Here is a 16290-nt window from a genome sequence, read left to right on the forward strand (position 1 = left end):
CAGTGATGTTGCAGTGAGGTGACAGTGAGGTGACAGTGAGGTGACAGTGATGTTGCAGTGAGGTGACAGTGAGGTGACAGTGAGGTGACCAAGAGCTTTACAAAAGGCAAAACAAAGTTAAAAGGTACTGTTGTACAGTCCTTTACTGATGAAACACACTGGTTTACACAAGTTTGTTTCACGTGGGATCAGGTTCAATTATATAACCCAGAAAAGTTGCAATTACATGTGAAGTTCATGACTAAACAGTTGCTAATGAATGAATGAAAATGAATGAAGATGAATATAATGATATAGTTACAAAATAATAACTCCTGGCCACTTAAAGATATTGAGTGAAACTCCTTCCAGGTGTTCTGGACATGCGTATAGTATAAGTAAGAATGGTGCCACATCTCTCGGGTGCCGTTACTGTGATTTGGAGGAAAAGGACAAAAAAGGAGGATGGAATCAAAGGTATTTTTCCAGGTAAAGTCCATTTCTTGGTGCAGCATGTTGCTGGAGCTCCAGGACTGAGTTCTGTTTGGCTTGTTCAGCTGAATTTTATCTGCTCCTCCATCCCATAAAACCCTCCTATTGACAGGCACACATCGACCCTCCCTCCCCCCTCCATATGCAGCCCACATTTTTCTTCCCTATGAGTATTAGTTTATTGAATAAGTGGCATCTGTTTTCCTGGCCCCGTCACCGTAAGGCGAGGTATTTCTCACTGACGCACAGTGCTGATTTATACGCCGCTCTGACTCTCGCCACAAAAAAATAAAGCTAAGCAAAAAATTTCCAATACAGCCTCTGTCCCCTCAACTAACACACACACACACACACACACACACACACACACACACACACACACACACACACACACACACACACACACACACACACACACACACACACACACACACACACACACACACACACACACACACACACACACACACACTGAAAAACGTCGTTGATATATGTAATTAATTTGGCAGATGTTAGACACACTCAAATCCTTTTACACTCTCTTCACTCCCGTCCACAAACTCCCACTTTCTGTTACACTCACAAATGGTGCAATGATGAGATGAGTTGTAATAAATTACAGCCGAAGTGTCTGCTTCCTCTCAAAAAACTGCAACAACTAATGCTGTGTCATGCTCTCGTTGTCTCTCCCATAAAATCTACTCCTCTCCTTATTTATGACAACAGATGAAAATATAAGCGTTTTTTTTTTTAATGGCCTGTTTCTACAGCAATGATTTCAAGTGAAAACGCAAATCTTGGGTTGTGTTTTGAGTTTCTTGTTTCTACGGCAATGGTGGTTGGAGCCACTGAAAACACAACTTTGTGGATCATCCCTGAAGATTTCGTGCAATGTGGGTTAATAGTTTTTGCGATAAATTGGTCAAATGCAAACATATATTCATACATACATATGGACATAGTTTTCGGAATGCTGCCATGTAAATGCATGACCTTTCTGAGAAGAAAATGAAACGTGTAAATGGGGTCTTGGCTTGGCTGTGTCTTGTCCAGTCTTGTTGAATCATCACCTTCAACACTGGAAAATCAGATTATTCATCCATCAAAAATGTAAGATAAGTGCTTTCCAAATGCCTTGGTTCAGAGATGTTTGGGCTTGATGTACTTGCTCCAGCCGCCAGTACAACCACCGAGGTGGTAGATCTACCTCAAACCCCCAGAAGCTCCTCACCAACTGGCCTTTTCCAGATTGTGTTCAGGAAAATGATCAACCTCCACAATGGCAAGTGGAACCATCTCAAGTGGTTCATAGCATCACATGGAGCTCCTCTGGAGGGATTGCAGGTCAAACCAAACTCCGCTGAAGCTTCTCCAACAGCAGGAGAGACCGTGTGGGGATTCCTCAAGTATCACAACAATCATCAAAAAGAGGTGTTGACCATTTTCAGATAACCACGCAGAGCACTGCAACAGCTTTCTCATAAAGTCCTACAGTAATCCACTGAGGGAACTTGATGATGGACAGGAATGAAACCTCCAGTTCAATTATAATATTTATGCTGGAAAATGAATTCTACATGTGATTGATGATGAAGGAAGACCTGATGACACCGTTCATTTAAATCACAGAAAATCTATAAAACCTTTATATTTGCAAGGAAATCTCTCACTTCCTCAGTTTGTGAAAACTGATGGACTCATCAATCTGTTACTTCTTAAATGGAATGTCTATGTGAGTCAGTGCCTCTTTCAAAATCTATCTTGTAGGATGTTAAAATTGAATACATTGATGGAAAACATGATATAGAAAGAGAGAGAAAGACATGTGACCAACAGGAGCTTGGCTTCAATGCAAGGAAACAGTTTGGTCGGCACCATACAAGGCGGCTCCTCACCTGTCTGGGTTTTGTGGACACACGTGCATCTGCAGCAGGATCCTCTGGGTGAAGGTCTTGAAGCACTGGCCACACTTCCACAGGTGCCAGTCACTGAACTCGCTGCTCAGCTGGCTGGTGGAGGTGGGACTCGCCAGGACTCGCTGGTTCTTCACTCCCAGCTGGCTGAAGCCGGAGTCTGGCTGAGCGCCGACCCCCACCTTGTCCAAGAGGGAGAAGCTCCGGGGGCAGGGGGAGTGCGGGAACACCATGGAGCGCATGACGGTGTTTGATGGCGTGGACGACGAAGATGATGAAGAGGAGGGTTTGCTGTTTTTGCCGAAGGATTGGAGGGACTCCTGCCGGGTCAGAGCCTCCACTACCGTGGCCGGGACGTTCACTGCAGGGGGGGGGCAGACAGAACACATCTTTACGCAGGCTGTTGTCATTTTAGCAACAGCATTAACCTCATTCTTGCTAAAACAGGGTTCATGTTTTGGGATTGGCTCTCAAATGGAAGGTTGCAGGTTTGATTCCCCATCTCCCCCTGTCCACATGTCAACATGTCCTCGAAAAGACACCAAACCCCAAATTGCTCCCAATGGGTAGACTCACACTTTGCATAGCAGCTGCCTCCATTGGAGTGTAAATGTGTGTGTGAATGAATGAATGTGATGAACAGTGGAAAGCCCTTTGAAATTCATTTACCATTTCTACCACCACAGTTGTTGGTTCAATTCCCAACTGACCATGTGACACAGATATTTTACTAAATCAGTTCACTACTATAGTGCAGATCTAACAGCCCCAAAGAACTTGTCAATGTCAGTCACATTCACCCTTTCAGGTCAAACCATCTTTTGGGAGAACTGTCTTAAGGACAATACAACATCTACAGATGAGGGATCAAACCTGCAACCTTCCGAGTGAGAGAGGACCGGTTCTACCAAATGAGCCATGGGGAAAGATTCTGAAACAGCTTGCAGGGCAGCTTGGCGTCCATTAACGTGTGAGTGTGTGCATGAAACAGTGAGTGTGACAGCCTTAAAGGGGACACATCATGCCAAATTCACTCCCTCAAGGTTTTCCTGCAGAAACAATCGTCTCCATACCTGGAATACCACTCCAGAAATGAAGAGAGTCTGCCGTCTCCTTCATGGCTTGTTTACATTTTTCTAAAATCTGTGTGCCAATGAGCGAATTGGAAAGCAAACCCTGGGTTTCATCACCAAGGTTTTTAGCCAACCCCAATCCGGGGAGACCCTCCCTTTGACCCGTGTGAGCGCTGTTTTTTTCACCTGAAGATACAGCAAAACACTCCAGAAGCTCCGTTATTAATTGTATCAAGGAGCAGAGGAGTGGATTTTTACTGTCTTTGCCTGTGACGACCCAGTGGATTAGTTTTATTTCAATGGGAATCTGCATGTTGGAATTTATGGTTGGTTATTAGCAGAAATTACTGGAAGTAATAAAAGTAATAAATCACTGGAAGTAATTTATGAAAAAGTGAAATGATTAATGGCACTAAACTGTCATTTACTCATTAACAAGTCCTGAAGTAATTGAGTAATTACTTAAAAGTTCATAAATTATCAAAAATAATTTGTTAATGAAAAATTATTATTATTTATTCATTAATAATTCAAATGGGCACCACCAGCTAAACTGGAAATAGCTAACACCAAAATATCAGTCTCGTTTGTAAAAAGGTTAATTAAGTTAGTTGATATTCCTGTGTAAATATAACAATCTTTAATAAGGAAGGTGTGAGATTAGAGTACAGACTGTTACAAACCAGTGAATTATCAACAACAAATACACAGTAATTACCAGGAATCCATCAATTCAGCTAAAAGGTGTTTATTACAAAAATTTATTAATTTATTAATTTATTAATAATTCAGAAATTATTTCATAATTCAACACAATTAATTAACAAACGTCATCGAACACGGAGATCTAATCTACTAAACAACAACACTATGTACAAATAAAGTGTGTGTGTGTGTGTGTGTGTGTGTGTGTGTGTGTGTGTGTGTGTGTGTGTGTGTGTGTGTGTGTGTGTGTGTGTGTGTGTGTGTGATGTGAGATGAGTCTGAGTGGGAATGTGAGGATCCACTGGCAGACGTTGGAGGGCCTTGTGAGTTGGTGTGATTAATGATATTGAACGGCCACCAGAGGAAGGCAGGTATTTGGTTCAGTGTGGTCGCCGTGACGACCACTGTGGCCGCACCACGAGATTGCGATGGCAATGACCCACGCGACCACTAGAGGCGTTTGAATCACTCTTTCTGGAGACACGGCAGTTGCTCGGCGACCAGATAAACAAGTCGTCCATCGCATGTGTTGGGCCCGGATCCCTGCTCTCCTTCAAGCAGTTCTCCCCCAAGAGAACCGGCTGCTAGAACCATGGTAGGTAATGGAACAGCAGGGGGGAGGACAGGGACCTGAGGGCCACAAGCCCCAGGTTGGAAAAGCCTCATCATTGGTCAAACCTGACCTGGACACAACTTGGTCAAACTGTCTCCCAACCAACTGTCCCCTCTTCTCACCCTGGTCTCCTACCAGGGACCAGGTCTCTGCTTCTCACCCTGGTCTCCTACCAGGGACCAGGTCCCCTCTTCTCACCCTGGTCTCCTACCAGGGACCAGGTCCCCTCTTCTCACCCTGGTCTCCTACCAGGGACCAGGTCCCCTCTTCTCACCCTGGTCTCCTACCAGGGACCAGGTCTCTGCTTCTCACCCTGGTCTCCTACCAGGGACCAGGTCCCCTCTTCTCACCCTGGTCTCCTACCAGGGACCAGGTCTCTGCTTCTCACCCTGGTCTCCTACCAGGGACCAGGTCCCCTCTTCTCACCCTGGTCTCCTACCAGGGACCAGGTCTCCTCTTCTCACCCTGGTCTCCTACCAGGGACCAGGTCCCCTCTTCTCACCCTGGTCTCCTACCAGGGACCAGGTCCCCTCTTCTCACCCTGGTCTCCTACCAGGGACCAGGTCCCCTCTTCTCACCCTGGTCTCCTACCAGGGACCAGGTCCCCTCTTCTCACCCTGGTCTCCTACCAGGGACCAGGTCTGGTCTGGACCACACAGTGCAATGGAACTGTAAGAGAGCTTTTGTCTAGGCAGCGCTGCCAGATTAGCTTGAAGCTAACCTGCAACTGTTTCATGTGCCGCTGAACAGCATGTGTTGTGTACCAACGTGAGCGTGTTCACGTTCACCATCACAAGTTCAGGACTCTGGTTTTCCCCCTCAGAACAGGAGTTCTGAGGAGATCTCTGTGGAGAACCGAGCCACGGAACCGAGCCTCGCCAGAACTCTCCCTCTTTTCTCTCTCTCTCTCTCCTTCATTAACCCCTCATGCATGCGCCCCCATGCGTATCCCGCCGCCACTTGTGCTACCTGATGGAGATCAGCTCTCCTCACAGCCACAGTTAGCATCTGAACCGCTAACTTGTGCCGCCGTGATCCATCAGTATCGTCACCAGAGTTTGACTTTATGTCTCAACCTCCAGTTAAACTCCAGCGTTACAGTAATGATTCTGCTCGGTGAGACCTCTTTGCTCCTAGCGTCCCTCGTGCATGCGCGAGACGGACATCTTGTTTACCTGGTTGCCGAGCAACCACCACGTCCCAGAAAGAGCAAGTCAAACGCCTCTAGTGGCTGCGTGGGTCATTGCAATCTCTCTTTACCTGTTGGTAGCAATGAGTCATTGCCTCTCCCTCCAGGCGCCCCTAGTGGTCGTCATGGTTACTGCCCCGAACCAGACGCCTGCCTCCCTCTGGGGTCTGTTTGGGATCATTACACCCACTAACCTGACCCTCCCAGGTACACCGCCACCTGGTGGACACTCGTGGTCATTACACACACACACACACACACACACACACACACACACACACACACACACACACACACACACACACACACACACACACACACACACACACACACACACACACACACACTCTTTCTTTGTACATAATGTTGTTGTTTAGTAGATTAGATCTCCGTGTTCGATGACGTTTGTTACTTGATTGTGTTGATTTATGAAATAGTTTCTGAATTATTTATAAATTAATAAAATTTTGTGAATAAACACCTTTTAGCTGAATTGATCGATTCCTGGTAATTATTGTGTATTTATTGTTGATAATTCACTGGTTTGGAACAGTCTGTGCTCTAATCTCACACCTTCCTTATTTAAGATTGTTATCTTTAAAGGGAAATAGTAACTAACTTAAATAACCCTTTTTAAATATGAGACTGATATTTTGGTAAAAGCTATTTCCAGTTTATCTGGTGGTGCCCCAATTTCATTATTATTTGATAAATAATCAATTTATTGAAATTAATAATTTTTCAGAAATAAATCATCTTTGATCATTTATTAACTTTTGAGTAATTACTCAATTACTCAAGGAGTTGTTAATGAGTAAATGACAGTTTACTTCCATTAAAAAATTTAATTTTTCATAAATTACTTCCAGTGATCTATTACTTTCAGTGATCTATTACTTACAGTGTGTGATACAGATGTATCACAGCGGCACACGTGAGCAGTTTGGTTGCTAAATGTGGCTATGTGGAGAGCTTATCTCAGTTACCACTTATCAGTTTCCAGGAGCGGCGGGGGATGGGTTAATGAAGGAGAGAGGGAAGAGGAGGGTTCTGAGGAGGTCTGGCTACGAGACTCGATTCTCCACAATAGATCCCAGTGGGCCTGTAGCTCACCTGGACCTCTGGTTCTGAGGTGGAAAACCAGAGTCCCGAACTTGTGATGGCGCACGTGAACCTTTACACGTGTACACAAAAGATGTTTATTAGCAGCACATGAAACACAACTGCAGGTGAGCTGCAGGATCATCTCGCGGTGTTGCCCAGACAAAAGCTCTTACTGTTCGTGACGTGCCGTTGTTGAGCACTGGTCACGGGGTGGTGTGGTTCTGTGTGGCCATGCTAACTTGTTCGTTGTTACCAGGTTGGGATTTGGCATCCCAGGTCCTTACTCAAATGCCTAAGTAAGCTTCAGGTTGGAAGGCACGGCTGGGGGGAAAGAAGTTGGCTTGCAGCTGTGTGGGTCACAGCGAAGAAAAGGAAAAAAGACAAAAGATAAAGTACTCCACGGCTTTTTCTCTCATCCAGCGAGGTCAGAAAGTTCCGTCCTCGTCCAGGTGAGTTACCACACGGCTGTTTGTGTCCCCCACGTGCAGTTTGCATCTTACTCCACGCAAATCTCTCATGTAGAGAGTTTGTTCTTTCTGGGTGCGACTTCTTACACCTGTTCGTCATGTTCCGGGCCCCTGCTGTGCTCGGGATGGCCTGGACCAATCTGAGCGGGCCGGCTTCGGAATTTCCTGAGCATTTTCTCTGGTGACAGAGGCTTTGGATCCTCCTGGCGCTGCAGCTTGGGGAGAGTACGGCCGGGGGCCTCCGGTGGGGGTCACGACCAGTGGAGAATTCTTCCATGGCTGACCATGCGGTCCTCTTTGTTCTCAAAGAAACATGGTCCTGCCCCCTTCTTCATGAGTGAACTATGGATGCCCAACAGACAAGAAGACTCACGACGTTTTAAACGTCATTCCAAGCACTTCAGGAGAGTCTTCAGAACATCGGCCAGAACGACGCTGGACTAGCTGCTAAACTTCTAATCAAGCAAATGTGGGAACTGTAAGAAAAATATTCTGATTTATATGCTTTTATTTTACTGTTTGAAGCACCAGGCTGGTTAGTTTGGAGCAGCTGATCCCATGGTTTTTTTTAAATTGTGATGTATTGTTTATTGTGAGGTGTTGTTTATTGTGAGGTGTTGTTTATTGTGAGGTATTGTTTATTGTGAGGTATTATTTATTGTGAGGTGTTGTTTATTGTGAGGTGTTGTTTATTGTGAGGTATTGTTTATTGTGAGGTGTTGTTTACTGTGAGGTATTGTTTATTGTGAGGTATTGTTTATTGTGAGGTATTATTTATTGTGAGGTATTGTTTATTGTGAGGTGTTGTTTATTGTGAGGTATTGTTTATTGTGAGGTGTTGTTTATTGTGAGGTATTGTTTATTGTGAGGTATTATTTATTGTGAGGTGTTGTTTATTGTGAGGTATTATTTATTGTGAGGTGTTGTTTATTGTGAGGTGTTGTTTATTGTGAGGTATTGTTTATTGTGAGGTGTTGTTTATTGTGAGGTATTGTTTATTGTGAGGTGTTGTTTATTGTGAGGTGTTGTTTATTGTGAGGTATTGTTTATTGCGAGGTGTTGTTTATTGTGAGGTGTTGTTTATTGTGAGGTATTGTTTATTGTGAGGTATTGTTTATTGCGAGGTATTGTTTATTGTGAGGTATTGTTTATTGCGAGGTATTGTTTATTGTGAGGTATTGTTTATTGTGAGGTGTTGTTTATTGTGAGGTGTTGTTTATTGTGAGGTATTGTTTATTGTGAGGTGTTGTTTATTGTGAGGTGTTGTTTATTGTGAGGTATTGTTTATTGCGAGGTGTTGTTTATTGTGAGGTGTTGTTTATTGTGAGGTATTGTTTATTGTGAGGTATTGTTTATTGCGAGGTATTGTTTATTGTGAGGTATTGTTTATTGTGAGGTATTATTTATTGTGAGGTGTTGTTTATTGTGAGGTATTGTTTATTGTGAGGTGTTGTTTATTGTGAGGTATTGTTTATTGTGAGGTGTTGTTTATTGTGAGGTGTTGTTTATTGTGAGGTATTGTTTATTGCGAGGTGTTGTTTATTGTGAGGTGTTGTTTATTGTGAGGTATTGTTTATTGTGAGGTATTGTTTATTGCGAGGTATTGTTTATTGTGAGGTATTGTTTATTGCGAGGTATTGTTTATTGTGAGGTATTGTTTATTGTGAGGTGTTGTTTATTGTGAGGTGTTGTTTGTTGTGAGGTGTTGTTTATTGTGAGGTATTGTTTATTGTGAGGTATTGTTTATTGTGAGGTTTTGTTTGTTGTGAGGTGTTGTTTATTGTGAGGTATTGTTTATTGCGAGGTATTGTTTATTGTGAGGTATTGTTTATTGTGAGGTTTTGTTTGTTGTGAGGTGTTGTTTATTGTGAGGTATTGTTTATTGTGAGGTATTGTTTATTGTGAGGTATTGTTTATTGTGAGGTGTTGTTTATTGTGAGGTATTGTTTATTGTGAGGTGTTGTTTATTGTGAGGTATTGTTTATTGTGAGGTGTTGTTTATTGTGAGGTATTGTTTATTGTGAGGTGTTGTTTATTGTGAGGTATTGTTCATGTGTGCAAAGTTGTGCTGATAGAGACTGTAGATCAAAGAGGCTTTGCAGAGTCTGAGGTGTGTCTGGACTTGATGACTGTGAGCTTGTTATTGATTTCTATGACTAAATGGAGGTTCAGGATATCGTCCTGTCTGCTACTAGTTGTGATGATTAGTAGAGGATCGTTACATGATCAGATCTCAGTGAGACATGAACATAGTTAGATAAGGTCAGAGTCACTCAGCTGGTCTGAATAGTCATTTATTTGCTGTGAAAACACACATTTCTCTGTAAAGAAAGTATTCAGTGAAGCTAATGAACATATTGAGACACAATAAGTTTCACTAACATTCTGAAACGTCACAACTTGTTCAGGAGCTTCTGGTCACATTCTGCTTCTTATTGGTTTGGTTGAACTGAGTTTCTCCATCATGTAGTGACAGATCCAATGTAAACAATGGCACATGGCATGAGGAGAGGAAGCGCTTCCTCCTCTTCCCAAGATGGGCATGTGGGCGGAGCCAGTCCAGCTCCTGAAACCAGCAGGTTCTGAATGAGGCTCAATGATCAAATATTGAACTGGCTGAAAATCAAGGACAAGCTGGATTTGGGGCAAAAAGCTTTGAATACAATGTTTGTGGAAACAATAAGAACCATGTGAAAGTGTTGAAACGTTGAGTGATGTGATTCCTTTAAAACCACAGGAACACTGAAAACCTGCAACTTAATAGAATCTATTTAGTTTCTACCAAAAGCAGGTCGGCGTTAAAACTCGTGGAATGAAAGTGTTTGAGTAACGAACAACTGGTTTGTTTCCAAACCAAATGTTGGACCACAGGTTTCAGTTTGAAAACAGCTAATTAAAGCTAGTTTATTCAACACTGCGTATGATTACCACACGGACCATAACAATAATGAGAAGTCACCTTAAATTAAGGAAGTACGGCAAGACTCTGCAGGAGAAGCAGTACAAAGGAATGTCACACGATCAGCATTTTCTGAATTTAAAAGAAAAAACGTAGACCCTGTTTACATAACAACATTTCAAGTCAAAACCAAACCAAAAAGGTTTAGTTTTTTTTTTCATTTCTGTTTCATAAAAGTTTCTCATTTCCATGGCAAGAGCAGAATCACTGAAAACGGTGCAGTTTTTCTGTACAACCACAAGTGGGTGCTGTTATTTATTTTGTCATGAGTGTTTTCATTAACAGCTCCTGCTAGTAGCCATTGAAATGAATTTTAAAGAATGTCCAAACTGCTGACATCGCCCGTCCTCTCTGATCTCCCTGCTGCTGACCTTGCTGTCGCATAACGTCACGTAATACTTGCTGGGTTGTATCGGGAACTTTCACCAGTCTGAGTACTCTGTGCAGTATCAGAACTGATAACCCATACCGGTGTTGGTATTGGTACATCCCTAGTTATTTTCCAGGTGTTATTACTGCCACAGCTTACAAGTATTCCAAGTACTAGTTGTACGACTCCAACCAGCTCCCTCCTCTGTATTACAGTGTTTTATTACTGCAGCGGCCATCACTATCGATCCCGACTGCATTAAAAGACGATCAGGGAGCTAAAGCGGAGCTCTCCGTCAGCCTGCTGCATTCTTCAGGGTTAATGGCCGGCTCACGTGGCGGCTGCTTTGTCTCTGTCCTGCTCTGGAGCAACAGATCGGACATGAAGCTGGCAGGACAACGGCAGCAGATGGAGAGATTTGGAGTTGAGTGTTACCAGTGAATAAAACAGTCACACACAGTGATGCTGACAAGGAAAAAACACATTAGATAGAAGTTTGCAAATTAGATTTTGGGCAAGCAGCTGAAGCAAGCTGTACTCACTTGACCCTGAAGTCACAGCGGCACTCAGTGACCTTTCATCATTTCCCGACCCGGAGTTCGTCTCACGTTAACGGCCCACAGAGAACTTGTTTCTCTGATCAGCTGGACAATGTCCACAGTCCAGCTGGAGAAGGAAGGTCCTACCTTTTCATTGAGGTTTGTTGGCAAACGTGCCAGCTGTTTAGGATCAATGCGTTTTCTATCTATACGATGATAACAGTCAGACACTTTTGTCATTTTCTTGTTATTTCCCTATTTCCAACTTCTGTAGCACAAAAGAATCAAATGTTCAGCCATCTTAAGGATTTCAATCCTTTTAAACATCAAGTTTGTTTACTTGATGTCTCTGTTATGATGAAAAAATGGAAAGAAAATAATGGATTTATTTTCTATAATTGTTTTCATCAGTATTGGACAAAGTATGTGGCTACGATGCAATATAATTTTTTGGGTGACGTAAGAATTGTTAATTTAATTAATAATTATTTTTTATTAAATTTTTTTTTCCAATCCTGATTTAAAAAATATCAAAAATGTGTAATTCTTTTATTTGTTACTCCTTTAATCTTTTCTATTTTTCTATTATTTGTATTTATATAATTTTTGGACCTTTTATCCTTTCAATGCCAGCTTCATTGCATGATTTTAATCAGTCTTGAAAATGAAAAAAAAAAGATGGAATATTGATATTGATGCATTATTAGTTAGTATATCGACTCAGATTTATTATCACTTATTCTAATGCTGAAGATAAATCATGTCAACGCACTTTTTAAGTCAGGCTTTTAAAAGGTTAAAATCCTTATAAATGTACAATATTTTGATCAGGACTGAAAGTGAGACAAAAGCAGGAACATTTGAATGTGTAGGAATGTGAGAGATAAAAGGAGAACGTTCTCCTCCCTGGTTCTTCTCTGCAGCCACTCGTCATAACGTCTCATCTTTCATCAGCTCACCTCTGCCATCAGGCCACCAACTCCATCGATTCTCTAATAACCTTATGAGGAGATAATTACACCATTTGTAAGGAGCCCAACGGCGCTATCGACACCCGCGTTATGCGCCGCTTGTCCACACTTAATTAATTTTGTTACCAACACTGCAGATGCGAGCTACGTCACGTCGATAGTGTTTGGGTTGAGTGCGACATGCATCATCAGAATGGGAGAGTTGTGCAGAGTTTGCAACATTGTGGAATTGTTGGAGGCATGAGGTGAAGAAGAGTCCGGTCTGCAGAACAAACTTAGAAAAGCAACTTGTCTTCTCACTGACTGAGTCTGAAAGTGGAGGTCAGACTGAATCTACACCCAAGATCTGAATCTCCATTCGACTGAACTCCGTCACATCTGTTCAGACTGACGGCTCAGCTACCCCCTCGTCCTCCTATACTTTCTGCTTCTTCCTCCTCCTCCTCCCATTATGAGAACCATATGACGTTCCCTTGCAGCCCTGCTGCCTTTTTTCTCCGCCCTCCTGTTTATATCACTTTCTGTTTATTGTTCAGTTTGACAGTTCCAACAGAAAAAACTAAATTGATCCACAAATCATTTTGGGAGCGTGTGACAGAGCCACAAAAGTCACAAACACAAGCTATGTTGTCCTCAAAGTCAGATAATCTAATAATGGAGCAGAAAACAGACTGTACAGGATCATCCTGCCGTCCACTGTCTCTATTGATGTGATGAAATATGACCCGCGACATTGTTTCCGATTATTTAGCTGTATTGTCAGTATTGTCAACAATCCAGATTAAAGACATGCACACACATGCTTCAAATGATCTGAGGATGGAGTGCACTTCCTGTCTTCAGCCGACACCTCCGTTTCTCTGAAAACCAGCGTTTCATGGTCGACGTTCATATAACTTGAAAAACTGCTTGTTCCACCTGCAGTAACTGAACATTTGTACCCAAAGCCCCCGGATGGCCTCAAACTCACCAACGTATGCACTCGTTGTGGTTGGGTCTATATTTCTTTTCTGAAACTAAAAAACACAATATATATACACAATGCTGAAACTGGCTTTAAGTACTAAAGTCGCTGAGCGGGTGAAAGTTTGAGTGTCAGAAATCTGCCTCCAGTGTTGGAGTCTCTTATTACTGTCCTGAATTACAGTTCAGACCTTGTTGCCAAAGCTTTGTTAGTGATCAATACTCCTCACACCATCAGCCATTATCAAGCCTTATCAAATCAATACAGGCTATTATCATGACAGTGATCATCGTAAGTCACATCAGTAAGCTGAGACAGACAAAGCCAGTTTGCTGTGTCCCAGAAGAACCTGCAGAACATGATCTGTGCAACTGTGAGTGGCATTAGTTATTGAGTTTCTGCATTCAGATAGTGAAAGTTTTTGTACCATTTAACTGATCTGGTCCACCCAAAATCCGATTGGTCCACCCAAACTAAAATTGATTTGACACCCATCCTACCCATACACCCATACATTTAAAAAAACGCAATAGGCAAATGGAAAGACAGAAAAATAGCTCTGTTTCTGCTGTTTAGAAGACAGCGAGGAGGTGCCGGAGCATCAGAAATGGAGGATCCCTCTCGGTCTGGGACCACGGTGAGCTGGAGCGTTCCTGCCTCAGGTCCATGAAAAGTTCCAGAGACCACAGAAAGTCCACAATTTGTACCACCTCAGATCTAGTCTCCCTCATGTCACATTTTCTGTGGAGACATGGTTCATGGTGAGGGAGCTCTGGCACTAAGTGTGCATGCGCTGATGATGACCAGCCAACCGAGAGGCCCTCGTGTAGACTCACTTGTGTGGCTTTACTTATGGGTCTGAGAAAGGTCAATAATGGGAATGAACGACCAGCACATGCCCACGCACTAATGGTGGCTGAATATTAGGCCCAAAACATAAAGTCAGTCCATTTTTCAGACCCAATTCCAAGAAAAAAGGCTGTTTAAAATCCAATTACTGTACTTCTTTATATGACGTCACGTCTTGATCTCTAGGTTCAGGTCACTTCAGGACTCGATATGCAAGTCCTGCTTTGTTTTGGTTTGTAGAAATATCCTGAGCATTGAAGAGTTGAATGAATAGTAAATAGAATATAAACTGCAGTGGAGCTGTTTCTCGCTTTCTGCTGGAGTGTCTGCTGCCATAGAACATCATATCATATTTCTATAACCAAAAAAAATCTGTGGTTACTTTAATAAAATCTCTTTTACTTAGGGAAGTGAAACTTTATTAGTAGCAGACACAAAATTGAATTTTAAATGAAGAAGACATTTATCACTTCATGTATTTAGACATTGCTTTGAAGTAATAATAATTCTTGTTAATAATAAAGTAAACACACAGGTGCATATTCAGCTACTTTACAACAAAAGGGAGCTATTTTTAGTTTAAGTTGTCATATATTCATGCGTTAGGCTTCATCAGACGAGTTGTTTTTATTGCAGAACGAGAACACAGTGGAGGTATTGCTCTTTCTCAGCTTTCCAGCCTTGATGTGCTCCGTCAGTATCCAGCGCTCTAATGAAGGTCAACAATGTGAGTTTGTGCTCCGCCGAGGACACCGAATCGCAGTCCTGCTGTCTCCAGTGTGGAGTTTCATCCTTTGTGGGTTCAATCAGCATGCAGCGATACCACGGAAAACTCCAGTTTGTCTTTAATCTGGAGCCACGCAAGAGACCAGTAATTCAATTTGACTTCTCTGGGACCAGAGCAAGGTTTCTTCTTCACTGTGTGTGTGTGTGTGTGTGTGTGTGTGTGTGTGTGTGTGTGTGTGTGTGTGTGTGTGTGTGTGTGTGTGTGTGTGTGTGTGTGTGTGTGTGTGTGTGTTTTTACTCTTTTATTCAACAGACTAACTCTGCAGCGTTTCTGACTGTTGAAGCTTTGGATGAATTAAGTTTGACACTATTAAATGTGAAATCACACATCAGCCCATTCCTGTAACTACTATAAATACATTTCTTTTCCACTCAATCATAGAAAAGAACAACAATGAAAATCCAGGATTTTTGATGCTGTTTCTGTCATCACTGAGGGCCTGTTCACAACACAACCCTTTCTACGGAAACGCAAACTTTTGGTAGCGTTTTGAGCGTCTGTTTACACGACAATGATTCTCAAAGCCACTGAAAATATAAATATTTGAAAATGATATCAAGATGCAACTTTTCAACAATGCTTGGACTCCGTCATTGTGTAAATGGTTTCAAGCGAGACTTTGTGAAACCACTTGAATTGAGTCCCGAGTCGGCAGTGAGACGCAGCTCCTGGTCACCACGGCCATATGACTCGTTGTTCTGCAGATCCTCAGTCGCTGGCGAATAACAAGCATGTTTCCTTCACCTTGTCATGATCATCTTCTCCAGGGACTTGGTGCTTTTAAAGGTGACAGTGACAATGTCTGCGTTCTCCCATTGTTGATGTTTGTAGTGCATTGTCCTCTGATGCGTGTGCTTTCATTACAAAAATAACAAACTGCACCAACTTGTGGCCTGGCACGCCAACTCCATAGATTCCAGTGTTTCTGTTGATTCTTTGTAAATGGACATTGCGTTCATAATGTTTTCATAATGTTGCCGAGCAAATGCGAAACCGTTCTAATATGAAAACGCAAAAACGATGCGTTTTTACTTGAAACATTGTCGTGTAAATGGGGCCATAATCAAAGCTTTGAAATCCAAGCACAAAAAAGGACGAGGACATCCTCTTGGATATTTGAAATCTTACAAGGAAACGTGGAATGCTGATTAGACAATATGATTATTGCACAGGTGTGTCTCAGGCTGGACACAATAAAAGGAAGGACTGAAACAGTTTTATCACACAGCACGATGTCACAAGTTTTTAATCAGCATCTTCATGTGAGGTGCATGGATTATCTGAGCAAAGGAGAAGCGCTCACTAACACAGATTTA

General features: G+C 42.4%; 1 protein-coding gene across 1 annotated transcript in view; it reads right to left on the reverse strand.

Moving 5' to 3' along the window:
* Nucleotides 1–16290, reverse strand: part of prdm6 (PR domain containing 6) — a gene marked incomplete at both ends in the record, with an annotated part of 146827 nt that overhangs the window by 41543 nt on the left and 88994 nt on the right. Inside the window, one exon of the mRNA XM_080498808.1 lies at nucleotides 2367–2745. Within this exon, the coding sequence (XP_080354934.1) occupies nucleotides 2367–2745 (379 nt within the window). The remainder of the gene's footprint in view (nucleotides 1–2366; nucleotides 2746–16290) is intronic.

This window comes from Blennius ocellaris, assembly GCF_963422515.1.
Source record: "Blennius ocellaris genome assembly, chromosome: 7".
NCBI lineage: Eukaryota > Metazoa > Chordata > Actinopteri > Blenniiformes > Blenniidae > Blennius > Blennius ocellaris.